The 23,268-nt window shown below is 38.7% G+C and overlaps 2 protein-coding genes across 6 annotated transcripts in view; one reads left to right on the top strand and one right to left on the bottom strand.

Annotated features, from left to right (window-relative positions):
* The window catches only part of LOC127978840 (XK-related protein 8), a 43,738-nt gene that overhangs the window by 16,069 nt on the left and 4,401 nt on the right, over positions 1-23,268 (top strand). The window contains exons 2-4 of one of the 5 annotated variants that reach the window (XM_052583777.1): positions 1,453-1,574; positions 1,751-1,968; positions 2,408-2,902. The exons of 1 other annotated variant lie outside the window; for it this stretch is intronic. In XM_052583777.1, the coding sequence (XP_052439737.1) occupies positions 1,453-1,574; positions 1,751-1,968; positions 2,408-2,902 (835 nt within the window). Of the gene's footprint in view, positions 1-1,452; positions 1,575-1,750; positions 1,969-2,407; positions 3,600-22,202; positions 22,587-22,847; positions 23,045-23,268 lie in introns of those variants that run through there. 3 more of the 5 variants (XM_052583779.1, XM_052583780.1, XM_052583776.1) reach the window with 3 other exon arrangements.
* The window catches only part of LOC127978838 (eyes absent homolog 3), a 32,716-nt gene continuing 22,532 nt past the window's right edge, over positions 13,085-23,268 (bottom strand). Inside the window, exon 20 of the transcript XR_008158663.1 lies at positions 13,085-13,136. The gene's annotated coding sequence lies outside the window, so the exon portion shown is untranslated. The remainder of the gene's footprint in view (positions 13,137-23,268) is intronic.

The raw sequence follows: 23,268 nt of genomic DNA, 5'->3' as shown, positions 1-23,268 counted from the left end.
ATCAGTTTACACTACATACTGTCCACCATAATGGTGTAAAAAAAATAAAAAGGTTTTTAGCATCTTTGCAAAACTTAAATTATTGCATTGCATAAGTATTCATACCCTTATCTGGGACAGCTGAATTTTGTCTCAGGAGCATTCATATATTGCTTGTAGATGTTACTACAGTGCGAGTGGAGTTAACCTGTGGCAAATTAAATTAAATGGGTATGATTTGGAAAGGCACACATGTCTTCTTAAAAGGTCTAACAACTGATAATTCATATCAGAGAAAAAAAAAAAACTATCCCTGATGTCAAAAATCTGCTTGTAGAACTCAGAAACTGTTTTGTGTCAATCCACACATCTGAAGAAGAATTCAGAAAAAAATTATGTGATGTTTGAAACAACCAGTACTCTTCCTAGAGCTGGCCTCCTGGTTTAACTGTCCAATTGATGAAGACGGCCCTTTTCTAGACTGGTGACCAAGAAGCTGAAGGTCACTCTAGCTGAGCTCCATGATCATATGTGGAGGTAGGAGATACCTACAGAAGGACAAACCTCACTGAAACACTTCACCGATCTGGGCTTTATGGCTGTGTGGCCAAATTCAATCCTCTCTTCAGTGAAGACACATTAAAACACACATATGAAATTTGCAAAAAAGCACCTAAAGGACACTTAGACTGTGAGAAAAAAGATTCTCTGGTCTGATGAACCTCGATTCTAAGCATCTTGTTTGAAGAATAATATTGAAATAGCCTTATTGAAAACCCAGTCCCAAGACTTGAAACTGTAAAGGTGCTTCAGCTAAATGATTAGTTAAATTAATACTTATGCAATGTAATTATTTCAGTTTTGTTTTATTTTTAATACATTTACAAAGTTGTGAAAATTATGTTTTTGCTTTGTCAATATGGTGAATGGAGCGTAGATTGATGTGGGGAAATAAAAAGTAATTTAAAGCAGTTTAACATAAAGCAGCAACATAACAAAAAGGGGTATGAATACTTCCGCATGGCACTGTATATGAATAATCAAATAAATATTCCAATATCTTAGTAAGCGAATAGTTGGCACTTCCCAATTAAAACCAATCTGTGTGAGTGTGGTCACATGTGACATCACTCAGTACAGTCTGACACATGACAAATAATTCAAAGTCATATGGGAGGAGTTTGAGGAGTGGATGTAAAGTTTATTTTCTGTTTCAGATCTTTTAAACAACATAAATATATCTGTCTCTAGAGAGCATTGTTTCTCACACTGGACTGAATCATGGTGGAGACTCAAGAGCGCTTTCCTTTTGGTTTTTTATTGAAATACCTGTTTACTTTGGTGGGACTGTTATTGGTTCTGTTGGATATAGCGCTGGACATTAAGACTGTTGTGTCATTTTATAAGGATGGTGCTTATGTGTATATGGCAGTGCTGATCTTTCTGCTGCTGGGCTCTTCAGTGTTGTTACAGGTGTTCAGCTGGCTCTGGTACTCTGATTACCTGGATAATTTTGAGACTAAGGTGGAGACATTTGCAAAGAGCCATTCATTGATCAAACCATTTCACTTCCTGCAGCTCGGAGTCTACCTCAGGTCTGTGACAGATTTATTTTTAAATTTTGAGTTCACTTTAGGGTACTTTTAAGTCCTTATTACTGAAATAAGATACTTCCTATAATAAGAAGTATCCAAACTGGCATCACTGTTGGCTGTTGTAAAGTTTTGTTTTATTAAGTGTTGGTGAAGTAAATGCAAGTATGTGTTCACAGGTATGCTGGGGTAATAGAGACGTCCACAATGGATTTTCTTCACCACATTAACAATTTCAGAAATAATGTGCGGCATAATAACAGAGAGGGTGTGGATGTGAAGCTGAAACATGATTTTCTGATGCTTCGTATATTTGAGGCGTTTTCTGAAAACACCCCACAGCTCACACTCATTTTGTCTAGAATCCTACAAAGAGGAGAGCTGGAGCTTTTTACAGGTCTGTCTCAAATCCAGAACACTTTCTTACTTTTAAGAATTTTTATTATCATGCATCTCTGAACCATTTAAGGGAGTAATTCATAGTATTCATTCATGTGACTGAACTTCAGTCTCCCATTTTGTGCACTTATGCACTTTTCTATGCCATTTTCAGTATAATTTGTTTGACTATCTATGTATGATTATTGAGATGTATTATGACAAGTGTGTTCACATTGAAAATTCCAAAAAGAAAAATGGTGATATTGTAACAAGTCGTCATGAGTGAGTCACTAGTTTATTCACTTAATCAATTTATTCCAAACATTGATTCATTCAGCAACACCACTACTGTTTTGCTCAGAACCTTAGCATCACCATGACTGTAAATATATATTTCACTCGCATATTTCCTGTGAAATTGTTAAATGCATGCACTGTTTTTTTTTTTTTTTCAGGTTTAAAACTCCTCACAGCAGCTTCTGCAATTGCCATTAATGTTGCCTTGTACCACCGGGGCATGCATGTCTATGGTTCTAAAGGACGCAAGATGAGCTTGATCTCCACTGGCATCTACTTCCTGTGGAACTTGTTGGTGATTATTCCCCGTGTGACTGCTCTGGCACTCTTCTGCAGTGTATTACCATGCTTCATCATAGCTCACTTCCTGTCCCTGTGGATGCTGCTGGTTTTAGTGGCCTGGAGCCAGAAAACAGATCACATGAAAAGTCCTGGTTGGGAATGGCTCTTCAGAGCTACTGTTGGACTCATCTGGTACTTCAGTTGGCTTAACGTATCAAAAAAAGGAAACATCAAAGTAAAGATGGCTCTGTATTATAGTTTCATGGCTTTGGACACAGTGATGCTGCTGGGCTTCTGGTACAGGAAGGTGTTTGAGTATGAAGGCTGCTGGAGCTCCTTAAATCCTTATATGGTGATCCCGACACTACTAGGTTTGTACGTCATTGGAATACTAGTGAAAATAATATATTACACATGGTTTCATCCCAGAATGGTTGAACCCAGTCAAGGGCCGTTTAGACAAGCTGCAACATGTGATGCAGACTCGACAGACTCAATTAACTTGACCCTGGAAGACCCAGCTGCAGCTCCTGCACAGCCTCTCACTGGAGTCCTCAAGAGGAGCAGGAACATGGTTGCTAATTTCTACTTCTAGTACTTCTAGTTTGTATTATAATGTATTTACTTCTAGTTTGTATTTATAATGTATTTAAATGAACAGAAAACCAAAGTGCGGAACCATAGAACGTACAGTAAAATAGTTATTTTATTAACTGACATGATGTTCATATATTTTTATGTATGCTAATGTATATTGTATTTTTGATTTGGAAGACTACTGCAGCAATACACAACACAGTAGTACTATTATCAGCAGTATTATTATCAGCAGTTAATAGTTAATAAGGTTATAATTATTAGTCATCTCAAACTGTTTTGTGATGACATTTTCATACTACTTTTGCACAGATTACTAAAACATGGTATTGTCATGATACAATGTCCAGAACCAAGAGACCTCATTTTCACTGATTTCCTAATGCTTGTGTTGCTCTGTTTAAGTGACACTACTAGATTGTTTCATTTAGGCAGTACGACATATAAATGTTGATTAAAAAGATAGTTCACTCAAAAATGGAAACTGTGTCATTATTTACTCACCTAAAAGATGTTGGTAACCAGACATAAAGTTTCCGTTTTGGTTCCTTTCATTTTATGGGCAAATATACAATTTAAATCAAAAGGGGAACTGTTTAATTACTAGCTTTCTTCCTCTTTTATGTTTCACAGAAGAAAAATTCATACAGGTTTAGAATAGCATGAGGGTGATTAAATGAGGAAACAATTTAATAGTGTTAGGGTGGACTTGAATGAGCCTTTCAAATCTGATTGTTTTTATGTACTGTATTCTATTTGGTGTGCCGTTCCGAAATCCCATGACTTTTGGCCAAACCAGTTAGCAGTTATAAGCTGTGCTGAAACTACTCAGGTCATCATGTTTGTTATCAAACATATCAAGTTTGGTCAGAATCTGGATAAAGCTTTCCAGAGATAAAGCCTCATGTCCATTTCATGACAATGCTTTTTACGAATATAGTATGCTCTGAAGATGATCTGAGACAAATCTGGTGAAAATTAGACAAAGAGTCTGGAATGAGTGAGAAAAAATTTATACTTGAGAAAAAATAAAAACATTATACAAAAAATACAAATAATAATAATTCTGACCTGTAGAAATTCATTTATTTGTATGTATTTGTTTCTGATTATCCCAAGCAATCAGAGGGAAAAAAATAATATTGCTTTTAGAAATAATAGTTAAAAAGTTTGGCCTATTGTTAGCACAAGTAGGGTGGCCATACAGTATGTGCCATTTATACGGGACACATAAGTATTTTTATGTTGCCTTAAACATCCAAAGTAGTTTGACCAATAACATGCAAGTATTGAACATAATCGACCAATCATGGCATGTGAGAAGATGAGATCTACAGAGAACGGTCAAAGCAATGCAAATACATGCACATGTGTTTGTTCTACTTGAATCGGCGCTGCACAGACTGATCATTGTATGACACCAAAAGTACAGTGAGAGCGAATCGAAAGCATAAGGAGCCGTCTGCTCTGTTCTCTATAGCTCTCACGAATGTCATACAACTATCGACCTGCAAAGTGCAAACTGCCAAAACCTGGATATTTAAGGCTATATCTAAATACTGGCAAGGGCGCTTCCCATAAAAATGGCCCGTCAAGTAAAGTTTGCTTTATTGTCAATTCTTTCATGGATATACATACAAAAATCTAGTAGAAAAAGAGTTCACCAAGATATGTAAAAAAAACACGCCAAAAGAAAATTAATTTGTCACATTCTGAATTAAAGAGTTTGAATGAACTAGAAAAGAGATTAGATATTCTTATTCACCCTGCTGATAAAGGGGGTTCGATTGTTGTAATGAGTACCGATAAGTATAACTTGAGTATCATGTCCCAACTTAATGACAAAGATTGTTATACTCCATTAAGTCAAAATCCCCTAAATCAGCATAAAGTGGAGATTGATCATTTTATCAATTATTGGAGAAGGCATTACATAGGGGTTGGATTACTGAAAAAGAAAAGATTTTTTTAACTGTAAAACATCCTGTATGCCCCGTGTTTTATGGACTTCCCAAAATACATAAATCCCTTACTGATCCACCACTGGCCCATTGTGTGTAGTATTGGCTGTCTAACTGAACCGTTGTCACAGTATCTCGACTTCTTTTTGAAAAAATATGTATGTGAATAACCATCTTTTTTAGGGGATACATCTGACATATTGAGACTTTTGGATTCGTTTGAATGTGATCATGATTTCATGTTGGTAACTTGTGATGTGCAAAGCTTGTATACATGCATTCCTCACGAAGCAGGGACTGAGGCGTTACTACACTTCTTTGAGAGACGGGACATGGATATAGTTCCTCCCAACGAATTCTTACTGACATTGTCGGAAGTCATTTTAACAATGAACTATTTCCAACATGCGGGCCATTATTATCTACAAAAGCGTGGGGTCAGTATGGGGAGTTGCTTTGCACCGTCGTATGCATGCCTAGTAATGGGTTTTTGGGAAGCTAATTTCAATGGTAATCCTGTTAACAACTTATTTCTTCCCAAAATCCCTTTGTGGAAGAGATACATCGATGATGTTTTCTTCATCTGGACAGGGACCTTGTCGGAATTGGAGATTTTCATGGCCTATATTAATTCTACCTCATCCTTTCTGAGATTCACTGTAAAACACTCTACAGATAATATTATCTTTTTAAATTTGACTATTCAGGAGGTTTAGGAACATCGATCTATCGTAAACCTAGCCATCATCCTAAACAACTTATTAAAAATATTCCTATTGCCCAATTTTTACAGCTTAGAAAAAACTGTAGTAATGATGCCGAGTTTGAGCGCGGAGCAGTAGAAATGGTAGAACGTTTTCGTAATAGGGGCTATAGTGAAAACGACATCTCCGCAGCTTATGAACGAGCTAGATCGACGCAACGATCACATCTCTTGATTAAAACCAAACACGTCTCTAGACAAAGACTTTGCTTCTCCACAGAGTTCTCTCATATTGGCGGAGAAATATAGCATGTGATTACGAAACATTGGCATATCTTGCAGAGCGATCCAGCTCTTAAAGATATATGTGCAGAATCGCCGCGCATTACTTTTAAGCGTCCGTGCTCACTGGGAGATAGGTTGGTTTACACGATCATGACCCTTCACTAAAATCTATGTCTGTGGATCTAAAATCTAAAATCTCCTGTGGGTTTTTATAGATGTGGACATTGTACCCATTGCTCTGACTCAAATGATACTAAGCAATTTTTTCATCCTCAGTCAGGTAAAAAATACAAGATTAACTTCTTTATCAATTGTAATACCACCCATGTGATTTATATGTTGAAATGTCCATGTGGTTTAATGTATGTAGGTCAGACGAAACGCCCCCTTAAGTTACGCATTGCAGAACATAAAGCAGCAATCCGGAACCGTAATATGGACTATGCAATTGCGAGACATTATGTACAAGCTAATCACGGCTCTAATGCGTTTTTAAAATTTTGGGGGATTGAAAGAATTCTTCCCTCCCAACGAGGCGGCGATATAGTCAAGTACCTACTACAAAGAGAGGCGTTCTGGATTTTCGCTCTTAACAAAGTGGAACATAATGGTCTGAATGAGGAACTGGGCCTCTCATGCTTTTTGTAATTCACACTGGTGTACCCCTGAGTGCCTAATTATGATTAATTAATTGATGTACCACACCCATCCAGGCTTGTGGCCAATGATTTGAACTTCAATGCTATAAAATCTGTATGTTGCCTTTCATTGTTTGACTCTGAAGAAGACGCATGAGCGTCGAAACGTTAGTCGGTTTTTATTAAATAATTATTAAAACGTTGTGTGCTCCGGTTCTGTTTCCTTGGTCCGAGCTAGACCTTGATTTTCCTCTCTTGCAAAAAAAAAAAGAAGCTTATTAAGTCTGATTAAAGTGAAAAAGTGCTCAAGAGCAGTTATTTTATTTAACTGACTGATGAGGTAGTAGAATGACGTCAGTTCCATGCTGACTGAGGTAGTGAGCAGACCAATGCTGCACAAAGTGACTGGTGCATGTCATCGTATATTAGTCGGGGGTGGGGGTTCATGGTTCAGTGGTGCCTGGGGCAGATAGGGGAGGGGGGGCAAGTTTGGGAGGGAGTTCAGCTTCCTGACAGCCTGGTGGATGAAGCTGTCCTTCAGTCTGCTGGTCCTGGCCTGGAGACTCTGCAGTCTCCTCCCTGATGACAGCAGGCTGAAGAAGCTGTGTGACGGGTGGGTGGGATCACCTGCAATGCAGAGGGCTTTGCGAGTGAGACGGGTTCGGTAAATGTGCTGGAGAGAAGGAGAGAGACACAGTGATGCAGCTCGACAGGATGCTCTCGATGGTGCCTCTGTAGAAGGTGTTTATGATGGGGGGTGGGGCTCTGGCTCTCCTCAGTTTGTGGAGGACGTAGAGAGACTGTTGTGATTTCTTGGCCAGTGCTGCTGTGTTTTCAGTCCAGGAGAGGTCCTCTGTGATGTGCACACCCAGGAACTTGGTGTTGTCACTGCACCACTCGGCCAGGCGGTTCACCTCACTTGTGTAGTTTGTCTCATCTTTGTTGTTAATGAGACCCACCACAATCGTGTCATCCACAAACTTAATGAAGAGGTAGGAGTTGTGTGACGGTGTGCAGTCGTGGGTCAACATAGTGAAGAGGAGGGGGCTCAGCACACATCCTTTGGCGGCCCCAGTGTTCAGTGTGTTGGTGCTGGAGGTGTTGCTGCCGACCCGTACTGCCTGTACAGTCAGAAAGTCCAACAGCCAGTTGCACAGCGAAGTGTTGAGCCCCAGCTGGATCAGTTTGTAAATGAGCTGTTGAGGGATGATTGTGTTGAATGCTGAACTTTGTTTAATTCGGTATGCCACTCCAAATCTAAGAGGATTAATCTTATGATTTTTGGTCAAACTGTTTAGTTACAAACTAAAGCTACAAAAAAAAAAAAAAAAAAAAAAAAAAAAACATTTTGACCAGTAGGTGGTGCTGTGCCAAAACTACTCAGGTCATGCTTGGTATAAAACGTACAACATTTGGTCACAATCCACTAAAACTTTGCGAGGATATAGTCTCATGGCCATTTTTGAATGAATTATATCAAATTCATTAACAAGCTTTATGAGAACAGTTTGGACATCAGAAATGACTTGTAGAAGTGTATGTATTAAAGTTCAATGAGCCTACTGGTGACACTAGAGGGTTTAAGATAGATACTCCCAATTTTCTATGATTATTATTGAGACTTCTATTTGTGCGCCAAAATTCATAACTATCCCGCAATGGAAAAGATGCCATGCCATAGACCAGGGGTGGCAAACAGCTTCAACCTTAATGAAAAACCCACCTGCCTGTAGCTCTTCAGACATTGATTAGCTTGTTAAGGTTGCTTGATTGAGTTTAAGGCAGTGTTAATTTTGACACGAAATTTTAATTTAGTTTTAGTCTTAGTCTTTTGACTATAATTCTTTTTAGTTTTAGTCAAGTTTTAGTCATCTGATTTGTTTTAATTTTAGTCTTATTTTAGTCGACTAAAATTGCTTGGTATTTTAGTCGACTAAAATTGCTTGGTATTTTAGTCGACTAAAATAAGACTAAAATCAATAACAGATTTACTAGACAATTTTTTACAGCTGGTATAGGAAACAAACTTAACCAAAATATATAAAACACAAATTCAACTTTATTTCAACACAACTGTGTCTTTATTTCGATTCAAAAGCTTTTATGCAGCAACAAACACTGTCATGATAATGTAAACAATAACTAGCTGCCAATTGACCATCAATAAAAGAAAAATAACGTTAGGTCCAGGACCTTAAAGCTTACAGCTGAGCTGAACAATAAGTGCATACATTTAAAGTAAATATTTAATAAGTTGGCAGCTAGGTGGATAAAAAAAGTAACAAGATTTTATAAGGTATTCATTTGTCTAGCAATATTGTATGTTTTAAATACTACAATATTGCTAGATTTGTATGTATAATGATAGGATGTGAACATTCATGTTTCACATGACTAATATAGAAATATTTGTGATATTGTCAACAAGTAGAACATTATAAAATATAAAATAATATAAAATATACTAAACATTAGTATTAATCAAATGTATTTATCATGATATTACGTATTAGTATTGTGCTTGCATCTAATTTGAAGAAGGGGCTATTTTACAGTACTTTTCAGTTCGTAATATTTAATGCTACAACATCTACGCACTGCACTATTCCAATTTTGCTTAGCTCAATAAACAAAAGAACATCGTTGTAAAATTACATTTCAGAAAATGTCCGGGTGGCTCGTCTGTTAATGTCTTTTCAAATTGGTTGTGTTCTTGCCACGAATGAGCGCTCTGCGTGCTTTACACTTTGTTTTGTTTTGTTCGTCGTCAAACGTGAAGTGAGCTGTGGACATTTTGTCGCTCTTTTAGACAGTAGGGACTTTAAGCAACAGCTGCGAATGGAACGGCTACAGCGACCGGAAGTTTGCCATCACACCGCTGTAGCCAAGAACGTAAAAGTCACTAAGCAACGGTAAAACAGAACAGCGCAACGCAGCATTAATTCATTTATTGAGATCCAAAAAAATATATAATTTAAAAAAGCAAGAGAAGGATTGCTTTTGGCGTTAAATGACAATCTTTTGTCAGAAGAGGAGTTTTTAATATTGTATGATGTAAATAAGTCTAAAAACATAACATTTATTTACCTAACCTCTCACGTTGTAGCGACTCTGGCAAATCAGCTGTTCTCCCGTAGTAGACCGTTAAATTAGAACGTCAGAAAGTAGCAGTTAAATTCGCGCAGGCGCAATACAACGCCAGAATGGCGTTGCCGTTCCACCAGAGGCTGTTGCTTAAAGTCCCTATCACCTCTTCGAATGCCGACTTCCCGGGAGCTCATAAAAACTGAAAACCTTCGCTTCACGTCTCAATAAGTCAGGCTCTGATTGGTTCTCTTCTCTCATGCAGTCTGTTCTGTTTTGCCGGTTCTTTTGCTCATTCCTCGCATCTCTCCCGTCTGCTGATTTGATTTTCGTCACAGTCTATTTTCGTTTCGTCCTTTATTCGTTGACGATAATGTCAATCAATTTAGTCATAGTTTTAGTCTCCATCAGTGCCTTCTATTTTAGTTTTCGTTTCGTTTTCGTCGGCAAAAATATATTCGTGACGAAAATAATGACGAAAATATTTAGTCAACGAAATTAACACTGGTTTAAGGCAAAACTCTGCAGGGCTGTGGCTCTCCAGGACCGAGAGATTTTATCACAGTAACAGATCGTTTGATTTAAGACATTGTGCTATAGAAAGACTAATTAGAAGGATGGTCCATTTAACAATGATTATTTACTCAACAAAAGTTTTTTTTTAAGAATATTGGTAACCAAACAGTTTCGGTTCCCATTACTGGAAGTCAGAATATTTTGCAGAAGGAAGAAATTCACTTAAATGGACCTTTAATATCTCAATGTGTTCAATTGTAACATCTCAAATAATCATGTGTAATAACAATGTGTTTTTTTTTGTTTTTTTTTTAGGTAGTAGTTCAGCACTTTTTTGTGTGTATGTGTGTGTGTGGGTTTAGTTTTACTTGATGCTGTATGTGCACAGTTTTGTAATATGTTTCGGATTTAATGCAAGTACTCCTGTTAAAAAAATAATAATAATAAGTTAAAATAAAACAGCCTAAGCTTGTTGAGTGTGGTTGAATCTGGAATTTCAGCTGGTTTAATGTGGCTGAAGGAGTCTGCTGTAACACACATTTATGATCACAATATTTGAATTTTACACAATTATCCTTAAAATAAAAGATCCATCTGCTCTGCTCTCTATAGCTCTCACGAATGTCATACAATCGACCTGCAAAGGAATACTAGTGAAAATTATATATTACACATGGTTTCATCCCAATGGTGATAAAGAAAAAATCATTGAATCACCTGAAGAAAGAAAGTACAAAAGAGCTGCAACATAAGACATGGACGCAGACACATCCCTGGAAGATACAGCTGCAGCTCCTGTGCAGCCTCTCACTGGAGTCCTCAAGAGGAGCAGGAACATGACTGCTAATTTCTTCTTCTAGCTCTTGGTTGAACTTTCAAAGTTCAAGTTTATTCATAAAAGTGTATTATTGTAGTAATATTTTTATTTTATTTTATACAGAGAATACCTGGTTTTGGTGGAAATAACTTTGACAAAAAGAGAAAAAAATATACAGTATTTTCTACTGTTATGTTCATATATCTGATGGTGTTTTGATGATGTTACATTCACACAAATTTCACAGGTCGGTTTCGGTGGCTTTAAGAAAGCACAGACAAATGTATTCCAGTTGTTCTGTTTGTTCCAACTCTTTGCAAATACAATTTTGTCAAAAGGGATGAAAAGTCCACATTACAACTGAAATAAAAGGATTTGGGTTTTAAATGTGTATGTTTTCATTCAAACAATTATGAGTCAGAGATTAAGCCAAGAAGGTAGGCCAGCCTCAAAGTATTTAATTAACGTCACTTACACAAACCCATAAACAGTGTAGGTACAGATATTTGCTTCTTCAGCCAGTTTCAATAAGCCAGAAGTTCTCCAAATGATCTAAAAGCTCGAGCTCAGGGCGAGATAGAGCTTTTATTCTCTGGCTAAAAAAGCCGTTACATCCCTTGATTGTCTATGCATTAGTAACAAATCCTGAGATCTCACAATGATAGTGTCATGTAATCTTCAGTTAGTGTAGATAATAGAGAGGATACAGGGACAAAAAAATTTTTTCCTGAAGAAAGCAGGGAAACATAGTAGGACGTTGAGGACATTTTTTTATTCAAGTTAAAGAACAACAGCATTTGATTGGCTGAGCTATGGAGAATGACATTTCTGCAGAAAAGAAGCCAGAGCACATCAAAAGTAACAAAATAAAAGGAAAACTAAATAACAGCACAGGCCTATGAGTCAAAGGTAACACTTCACCAGAAAAAAAAAAAAAAAACAATACAGACATAATGTTTGTCATATTTCAGTAATTCCCTTTTAAGATAATACACTTACTGAATGTTGATTATATTAAAACCACCTTCAACTAAAACTGAAAATCAATTATCACTGACCAGAAATGTATTGCACACTATTACACAGTTCTTCTGCCAAACATGTACAGAGGAATGAAAACGGTCACAGGCTGGGGTCTTGAAGCTTCAAATCCATGGGGAATTTGGGATATATGCAACAGGTAATTTTACAAAATCCCACTCAGCCATGTGACTTTCCTCAGGGGACGAGAATTCAGTTAGTTCACGTGGCTCAAAATTGCATTATTGATATTTAACGGGACAATATCAATCCAGGAGCCTATGTTCCCCTCAAAACATCACCGTGACTTGGATTTTTAAAGAAATGTTTCAACCAAAAATAGTTTTTTTTTGTTTCAAACTCTTAAAACTCAACTTTCTTAACACAAAAATGCTGCACTATACTACACAGTATAACGTGAGTAGAGACAGGTTTCTGTGATCCAGGTTTTCTGAAATCATCAAATCACTAATAACGCAGTTAGACTTTAGAGCTAAACAAATGACAAGACAGTTTGTAAATCATTTAAATTTAAGCCTGTACTCATTATGACTATTATTTTTTTTATTGTATGGAACAGAGCAGTGTGGACATTGGAACAAAAGTAACAAATAATTTGAATTCTCATTTTTGGCCGATTTATTCTTTCAAAAAAAAAAAAAAAAAAGAGGGACAAACTGTACAAAAACAAATGGTTTCCATTAGGCACTCTGTATTTCGTCACATTGCCTAATTTAAAGCTGAAACTATGAAGTGTGTATGAAGAGTAAACAAAAGTAGATCCCAGAAACTGAGGAACATTTAGAAAAAAATCAATAGACATAGTAAAAATGAAGTGGGATCTATGCTAGACCTTACTGGTACCATCTGTACACAGATATCACACAGGCTAAAATTCTACAATTCATTTTAAGAACTAAAACATTTGCATAATTTCTTGGAGGCTTCTAAAGCATGTAACCTGCCTTCTCATAAGAATCTGACCTTTGGAATGAGTGCAAATCAAAATGACTCCAACTTACTTTTCGGCCCTCAAAAGAATGCAGAAAAATATTTTTTTATCCTAGGTTTCTGTACCAGTTTAGACCTTTGGTCATGAGTTGTTCCTTTGGTAAATCCAGTTATGGTTAGATGGTAAAGTACATCCTTTTTCCAAGAGAAAGATGCAGTGAGACAGTTTTAACTCCAGTCTTAACTGCAGCTCCATCTATAAGAAGTCCATTTTTATTTTAAATCCATAAGTGCAGTGCACCTGCATCGCGTTAGCACTCGTAGGCTTGTTATTAGCGTTTCCACTCGTGTATATTGCTGTTTTCTTTCTTTCTTCTCTCCTCTCTCTCGCTACTCTCTCTCCCCGGTTTTTCACAAGTTCATCGAACAACTGTGGTACGAATCTTTCATCAAGCACGGTGAGTAATGGCTTCTCCTTCTACTGTTATTTGCACCATTAGCCACATGTACAGTTTATCTATCTCTATCGGTGATGAGGTATTCACATGTGATAAATGCAGGGAAATACTTAGGCTGACAGGTAGTTTGGATGCATCTAGCTCAGGGAGTCCTGTACATTGCTCGGTTCCTGTAACAGTGCCTCTGCAGCAGGGCAACTGGGTGACAGTGAGGCAGCATAGTCGCGGGTCAAAACACCGCTCTTCTGTTCCAATAAAAACATTAAACAGGTTCTCCCCACTCAGTGATGAACTGAGAAACCTGATGAAAGTGCTCTAGTTATTGGTGATTCTATTGTATGGAACGTGAATATAGAGACACCAGCCATCATAGTGAAATGTTTACCGGGAGCCAGAGCGCCTGACATCTTGGCAAATTTAAAAGTGCTGGCTAATGCTAAACGCAAATACAGTAAGATTGTTATTCATCCTGATTGATTCATCAATTCTGATGATTTTCGACTTCGCCAGTCAGAGATCACTGAAAATAATATTAAAGAGGTGTGTGAACTTGCAAGCACAATGTCAGACACTGTAATATGCTCTGGTCCCCTCCCTGCTTACTGTGGTGATGAAATGCATAGCAGATTGTCATCACTCAATGGCTGGATGTCTAAGTGGTGCCCACAGAATAACATAGGTTTCATAGACAATTGGGCAAGCTTTTGGGGTAAACCTGATCTGCTGAAAAGACATGGTCTTCATCCCTCCTGGGTTTGTGCCGCTCTTCTCTCTAGAAATATGGCACATAGTCTTTGCACCTGACTAACTGGCTAAACCGACCGTCTGCTAGCCGCCTAATGTCACATAAGTCAGTTAATTCTCAGCACACAGAGACTCTTTCCTCTAGATATCACACTATAGAGACTGTCTGTTCCCTGAACTAGAAAATACAAAAAAAGTCCAAACTAATTTAAGAGTAAAAATTTTATTGAAGTTCAACAAATAAAAAAACAGATGCAATACGGATAAACAAATGATAAAGCTTGGCTTATTTAATATCAGGTCCCTTTTTATGAAAGCACTTTTTATAAATAATATGACTGATCATAAACTAGATGTGCTCTGTTTGACGGAAACCTGGCTAAAACCTGATGATTACATTAATTTAAATGAGTCCACCCCCCAAGACTACTGTTATAATCATGAGCCACTTCAAAAAGGTAAAGGGGGAGGTGTTGCTTCTTTTTTAACAATGTTTTCAGGATTTCCCAGAGGGCAGGCTTCAAGTATAATTCGTTTGAAGTAATGGTGCTTCATATGACATTATGCAGAGAAACAAATGTTAATGATAAATCCCCTGTAACGTTTGTACTGGCTACTGTATACAGGCCACCAGGGCATCATACAGATTTTATTAAAGAGTTTGGTGATTTTACATCCGAGTTAGTGCTGGCTATACTCTAGATTTAATACTGTCACATGGAATTGATGTTGATGGTGTTGCAAGTATGCAGCCAAGTGATGATATCTCAGATCATTATTTAGTTTGTGCAAACTTCATTCAAGATCTTCCTGAGCCTAGTAGTGTGAGAGCGTAGGCACCTGTAAACGCCTGCCTGATGGAAGGAGAGTGAAAAGTCCATGGTTAGGGTGAGATGCATCCTTGATGATGTTTCTTGCCCTACCCAGACAGCGCTTGTGATAAATGTTCTCTATGGAAGTTAACTGGGTGCCGGTGATCCGTTGAGCAGTTTTCACCAGCTACTGGAGTGCTTTCAGCGTTCAGATACGTAACAATTGCTGTACCATACTGAGATGCAGTTCGGGAGTATGCTCTCAATGGTACAGTGGTAGAATTCAGCAAGGATCCTGGGACTCAGGTGAACTTTCTTAAGGCTCCGTAAGAAGTAAAGGTGCTGCTGTGCCTTTTTGAATGTTTAGGGACCAGGTGAGGTCATCAGAGATGTGGATGCCAAGGAACTTGAAACTCAACACATGCTCCACTACAGCTCCGTTGATGTAGATGGGTGTGTGTGCATGATTCCTAGTCCACAATGATCTCCTTTGTTTTCTGGGTGTTTAGTTCCAGGTTGTTGGCGGCACACCACACAGCCAGGTGCTGCACCTCATCCCTGTAGGCTGACTCATCATCATCCTTGATCAGACCAACCACGTGGTGTCATCTGCAAATTTGATTATGGTGCTGGAGCAATAAACAGGAACACAGTCATGGGTGAATAGAGAGTACAGGAGAGGGCTCAGCATGCAACCTTGTGGCACACCGGTATTCAGTGTGATGATGGAGGAGAAGAGGTTATCTAACTTAACAGACTGAGGTCTGTTAGTCAGAAAATCTAGTATCCAGTTGCAGAAGGGTGTGCTGTTTCCAAGATGGCTGAGCTTGGAGATCAGCTTGGAGGGGATAACTGTATTAAATGCAGAACTGAAATCTATGAACAGCAATCTCACATGTGTGTTCTGACTGTCCAGGTGGGTGAGGGCAGAATGAAGTGCCGTTGAGATGGCGTCTTCTGTAGACCTATTGTGGTGATAGGCAAATTGGAATGGGTCTAATGTAGCAGGTAGACAGGATTTTAAGTGGGATGCAACCAGTTTCTCAAAGCTCTTGGCAATTATGGGGTTGAGTGCAACAGGACAGAAGTCGTTAGGGACTAAGGCAGTGGAGTGCTTTGGTACAGGCATGATGGTGCAGGTTTTGAAGATAGTGGGGACAGTTGTTTGGGCCAGGGACAGATTTAAAATGTCCGTGAAGACCTCAGACAGCTGCTCTGCACAGGTTTTAAGCACACGACCAGGTATTCCATCAGGGCCAGCTGCTTTCCGTCCATTCACTTTACACAGAGTGGAGTAAACATCTGATGTGGAGAGTGTGAGAGGCAGTTCACTGGGTTGATGCTCAGTTTTGAGTGAGATCTCCTTATTATTATGATCGAAACGAGCATAAAAGTGATTGAGTTTGTCTGGGAGGGAGGCAGAGCTGGAGGGGGCACAGAGTTAGGTGGTTTGTAATCTGTGATAGATTGTATGCCTTGCCACATACGCCGGGGATCTGAAGAATTTAATTGTTTTTCAGTCCTCGGTTTATGTTTGAGTTTGGCCTGGCAGATACCCTTCCTCAGATGGGCTCTGGCTGAGCTGTAAGCCTCCGGTCTCCAGACCTGAATGCTGCATGTCTTGCTTTGAGCAGGAGGTGAACCTCTCTGTTCATCCAGGGCTTCTTATTGGGGAAAATGTTTATTTTTTTTGTGTGTGGTCACTCTGCTCACACATCTGTTGATGTGCTCCAGGACAGAGTTGGTGTAAGAGTCAATGTTAATCTGAGAGTTTGTGGTGGCCTGGGTAGCAAACTCACAAGATTGGAGTCAGCACCTTCCAGCCAGATTTTAACAGTCCTTATTGTAGGTTTCATACATTTGATGAACGGGGTATACTTGGGGAGCAGGAACAAAGAGAGGTGGTCAGACTGACCCAGGTGGGGGAGGGGTGTGACTTTGTAAGCATCTTGTAGTGCAGGATACATTTTGATAAAATTTAGGGAGAATGGATCTTAAAGTGCAGTGACTGAAGTCCCCAGCAACAATAAAGGCTCCATCCGGGTGCAGGGTTTGTAATTTGCTAATAACAGCACAAAGTCCTTTCATAGCCATGTTAGCATTAGCGTCCGGAAGTACATAAACTGCAGCAGCAACAATACTAAACTCACGTGGTAGATAGAATGGTCTGCACTTGATAATCAGGAACTCCAGATCAGTAGAGCAGTAGGTATCAACAATGACAGAGTCTTTACACCATGATTTGTTTACAAAAATGCATACTCCACCACCTTTGTTTTTACCAGAGGATGCTGCTTCTCTGTCAGCCCTGAAGAAAGAGTGTCCATCCATATGCATCCATGCTGTTTGGGACATTGTTGCAGAGCCATGTTTCAGTGGAAAACATAACATTACAGTCCATAAGCCATTTCTGTGTGAGGGTCCAGATCTTTAGTTCATCCATCTTGTTCTTCAGAGACCGTACATTGGCAAGGAAGATGCTGGGCAGGGCTGGTCAATGTGGGTTTAGCCTTAGCTTAGCACGCAGCCCTCCACACTTTCCTCTTCTTCGTTTATGGTCTCGACGCCAATGCTGAGCACTTCCGGTCGGTACGAGTGATCCTCTTGTCCGCGGTGATCTCAGTAACTCTGGCAGGAGTTCACTGAAGTCGAAAGGATGATCTAAAACTATGTTGGAACACCATTTGTTGAAGTCAAAAAGTGACTGTTTAGTATAGCTGTAGTTTACATAACTGAATCGAGTGAACACAAATGAAATAACCAGGTAGATTAACACCATTTTCTGAAATCTGGTAAGACGCTGGGCCTCGCAATGTGATCACGCCACCATCTTGGTTTTATGCTGATGATACTTAACTCTACATTTTTTCGCGGCCCGGCGAAACATAACAGTTTGAAAAACTGACAAAATGCATAGTTGATATAAAATACCGGTTGACGAGTAATTTCTTACCGCTAAATTCCGAAAAAAAACAGAGGTTTTAATTACTCTGCATGTAATAACCTAGAATGCTGTCTAAGACTTGATGGCTGCTCTGTCAATTCTTCGTCATCAGTTGTCAAACCTAGGTGTGCTATTTGATAGCAATCTTTCCTTAGAAAGTCACGTTTCTAGCATTTGTAAAACTGCATTTTTCCATCTCAAAAATATATCTAAATTATGGCCTATGCTCTCAATGTCAATTCAGAAATGTTAATCCATGCATTTATGACCTCAACGTTAGATTATTGTAATGCTTTATTGGGTGGTTGTTCTGCATGGTTAGTAAACAAACTCCATGTAGTCCACAATGCACCAGGAAGTATGACCATATTAGCCCTGTTCTGTCAAAACTGGACTGAATCCCTTTTAAACATCGTATAGATTTGAAAATCTTGCTTATTACTTATAAAACCCTGAATGGTTTGGCACCTCAGTATTTGAATGAGCTCTTGTTACATTATAATCCTCCATGTCCACTGCATTCTCAAAACTCAGGCAATTTGATAATACCTAGAATATCAAAATCAACTGCGGGCGGCAGATCCTTTTCCTATTTGGTGCCTAAACTCTGGAATAACTTACCTAACATTGTTCAGGAGGCAGATACACTCTTTCAGTTTAAATCTAGATTAAAGACCCATTTTTTTAACCTGGCTTTCACATAACACATCAACATGCTTCTAATATACAAATCCGTTAAATGATCTTTAGGCGGCATTAATTGGGTGGACTGGCACTGGGAACACTTCCCATAACACCATTAGTCTGTTTCTCTCTTATTCCGAGGTTACCATAGCCGCCAGATTCAAGCTGTATCCAAATCAGAGGGTCACAGCAGTCACCCGGATCCAGAAAATTCCAGAAAAATAAGTACCATAGTTAAGTACCACAAAAAAAAAAGCAGCAAATCAGAATATTAGAATGACTTCTGAAGAGTTTTGTGACACTGAAGACTGGAGTAATGATGCTGAAAATTCAGCTTTACCATCACAGAAGTAAATTACATTAAAAAAAAAAAAAAAAGTAATTTTAATGACCACCACAGCTGAGCAGATGGGACAGAAGCCCACCAGGGCGGAGCAGAGGACCACCACAACCGAGCAGATGAGACAGAAGCCCACCAGGGTGGAGCAGAGGACCACCACAGCCGAGCAGATGAGACAGAAGCCCACCAGGGTGGAGCAGAGGACCAGCACATTGGAGTCGATGGCACAGGAGAGCAAGTCCTGTTAGGTAGGACTGTTACAGAGAACATAAACAGATTAATAGCGGCCTCCGTAGCCATGGTAAGGTGGGTAGAAAGTTCACAAACAGCCTCCATAGCCGTGACAGGGCAGGCAGAGAGTTCACAGATAGCCTCCATAGCCATGACAGGGAAAGACGAGAGTTCATAGATGGCCTCCATTGCCATGACAGGACAGAACGAGAGGTTATGGACAGCCTTCATAGCTGTGAAAGGGTGGGACGAAGTTTCAAAGATGGCTTCCATAGCCAAGAACAAGATAGAAGGAGAGTTTATGGATGGCCTTCATAGCCATGACAGGACAGACAGGAAGTTCGTAGGCGGCCTCCGGGGCCATGACAGGACTGGCATTGAGTTGGTGAACGGCGTCCATGGCCGTGACAGAACAGGCCTTGAGTTGCTGATCGCAAGGCACTGCAGAGGGTGGTGAAAACTGCCCAACACATCACAGGGACACCACGTCCTGCTATTGAGGACATCCATAGAAAACGCTGTCTGCTTCAAGCATTCTTAAGGACTCCTCTCACCCTGACCACAGACTGTTTAACCTCCTGCCCTCCAGGAGGTGCTTCAGGAGCCTCCGAGCAAGGACCAGCAGATTCAGGAACAGCTTTTTCCCTGCAGCTGACTCCTTACTGAACTCTGCCCTCTGACACCCCCCACACGACACACACAGACTTCTCACCCATTCTCATCACTAAATCTGATTTATTTATTTACAAACAAGCAAAAAACAGTAAACTTGTTATTACTTGCACTACTGTCTGTTCATCCAGAATACTGAATAATCCATTTGCACACTGAAATATTTTCTATGCACTTTACTGTCCATTGCACCAGTGTAAATGATTTTCATATGGTCATAGTTTCTGCTTATAGTGTACTAACATTTACATAATCCATCTGTATAGTATGTATATAGGACATCTATCTGTATGTCATGCTGATATTGTTTAAAATATGTAAATTATGTCCAAAATACTGCCTTATCTGTATATTTATTGTACATTTGTAACATACTGTAGACCTGGTATATTCTGTACTTACTGCTTATTGCACTTCTGGTTAGATGGATAGAGGTGGATCTTTCATACTGGATGTCAGTCTGGGAGACAGAAGAACTGACCTCGATGATCTAGGTGCAGCTGACAAGAGGTGACCTGACTCTGGACAATCAGCTGAGGCATGACGAGACTCTGGAAGATCAGCTGAAGCTTGACCTGACTCATGTAGAACAGTGATGACTTGACTTGCCTAATGAAGATCAACGGTGACTTGACTCGTCAGTGGCTGCATGCAGTCGAAAGTTTTTGACGAATAGCGAATGTACATAGAAGTAAATGCAGTAACAAAAAAATAAACAAATCAAGCTTCAGTATCAGAGTAAACAGGAGATTACCCATAAGCGTGTAAAATCAATGCTCATTCCCTTATCTCAGAAGACAGAGGTTATGCTTGGGTTTTAATCAATTTAGCACAATGGTCCCTTAAAAGAAAAAACAGCTTTCTTCAAAATATGTGTTCCACAGAGGAGAGAAATTCACACAGGTTTGGGAGTAAATGATGATATAAGTTTAATTTTGCGGGGGTTTATTATCACTATAACTAATTATCACTACAATGTTTTAGGTTTTGATTTGATTAGGATTGGTTTTCTAAATGGTTAATATTTCCAATTCTATTTCATTCCTTCAGCATTTCTTGAGTATGTTGGTAGTTGTCAAAGACTGAAACTCGTTTTATATATGAATATGTCATATATTACATTTCCATATAGAATAATCTTTTAAAACCCAGTTCTAAGGGAGGTAGGCTATACTTAAGATTTTAAATGATACAACACACTTTCTGAATCTTGAATTTGAAATGTTTGTAAAGTCTTCTTGTCAAATAAATGCTAGTTTGATGAGCAAGACACTTGCTGCATAAAATAGCCTAAAGTCCTTTGACGTCACCATTCCACCAGCCTACACTTCACATAACTGTCTTTTATCATCCATTTTCTTAGCAATGCAATTTGATTTATAAAATGATATAATTTACATATTCAGATCGCTCCACATAACTAAGCTTGTCTGTCCCGTGAAATTTTCAACTGATTTATGAATAAGTATGAGACTTCACATTGTTGTCCATTTAAATTTGAATTTGTTGTGTCAGATCATGATTGGTGTAGCCCGATGTAGGTGACAAATGCAACCACAACGCCTCAGACTGAAAGATATGTACAAATAAACAGCCATTTTTCGACTTTTGAGCATTAGTTGGTGTTTTGTATACATTATCATTTTAATTATAATTCAAATGAATTTTGTACCACAATATCATTGCTAGGTTCTGAGGCCACTTTAAATTTTAAAATAGTTAATCATGTGACGTGAAATCCCAAGAAATGTTAATATAATGTTGTGGGTTTAACAAAAGATAAATTCCCTTTAACACAGATGGCGCTATACTGCAGTTAAAAAAATGTGTAAAAACATTCAGTAGGCTACTTTCAACCTACAAATCACGTCATAACTTAAAAATAACAAAATGAGCTTATGGTAGAATTAAATCCACCTCCTCCTTTTGACAGATAACACTTCTCTTGCCTACTGGTTTCTATAGAAAATGAAAACACTTAATTTATTAAATAATTACAGAAATCGGTCAATTAATTAAATAATTAAGTGCTTGATTATACTCAAATTTTAAATCTTTTGTTTTGTAAGTTTTTTCTGAGTTCTTGACAACGCTTTCATCAGCAGGTGTCGCATATACACATAAGCTTCTTTTTACGTGACATGGGAGGAGTTGGTGTTAACTTTACTTTCTGTTTCAGATCGTCCTGTTTCAGTCTCTCTCTCTCTCTCTCTCTCTCTCTCTCTACAGAAAAAAAAAAACTTACATGATCATGGTGTAAGGTTTGCTCACACTGGACTGAATCATGGTGGAGTCTCAGGAGAGATTCACTTTATTTCATTTATTGGAATACCTGTTTACTTTGATGGGACTGTTATTGTTCCTGCTGGATATAGCGCTGGACATTTGGACTGTTGTGTCATTTTATAAGGATGGTGCTTATGTGTATATGGCAGTGCTGATCTTTCTGCTGCTGGGCTCTTCAGTGTTGTTACAGGTGTTCAGCTGGCTCTGGTACTCTGATTACCTGGAGAAGATTGAGACTAAGGTGGAGACATTTGCAGACAGGCATTCATTGATCAAACCAGTTCACTTCCTGCTGCTCGGAGTCTACCTCAGGTCTGTGACAGATTTACATCTCAATATACAGTACACTTTAGTGTATATTTTTAAGAAGAGCCCCTATTACAGGAATAAGATACTTCATCATTAACTCATCTTTATATATTTCCAAACCATTTAGACTTGTTAGTCAAAATGTTTGTTTACAAATCTAAATAAAACATGAACTTCAAATGTAGAGCAAAATCCAAATTGTGGCCTCATTGTTGGCTGTTGTAAAGTGTTTCTTGAGTAAAAGCAAGTACCTTGTGTTCACAGGTATGCTGGGGTGATAGAGACTTCGACAAAGGATTTTCGTCATCACACTAATAGTTTCATTAGAGAGGGTATGGCTATTAACCTTTACCTTGAACTTCAGATGCTTTGTATATTTGAGACATTTTCTGAAAGCGCCCCACAACTTGTACTCGTCACATCTATAATCCTACAGAGAGGAGAGCTGGAGCTTATTACAGGTCTGTTTCAAATCTAAAACACTTTGTTTCTTTCAGATCATAATTCTTATATGTCTCAAAACCACTTAAAAGTGATAATTCAAAGTTAGTCATGTGACTGCTGCAGAGCCCTGGAGGACAAAGCAAAGATTTCCACTGAACTCAAAGCTTCAGACCTGTCAAGTTTCCATTTGTTTCAAGCCACAAATTCAGTAAACAGCGTTTTATTCTAAAATGCTTAACAT

Source organism: Carassius gibelio, chromosome B19 (genome assembly GCF_023724105.1).
Source record: "Carassius gibelio isolate Cgi1373 ecotype wild population from Czech Republic chromosome B19, carGib1.2-hapl.c, whole genome shotgun sequence".
In the NCBI taxonomy this organism is placed as follows: Eukaryota; Metazoa; Chordata; class Actinopteri; order Cypriniformes; family Cyprinidae; genus Carassius; species Carassius gibelio.
The sequence above is the reverse complement of the archived record's forward strand: the minus strand, read 5'-3'. Positions and strand labels throughout refer to the sequence as shown.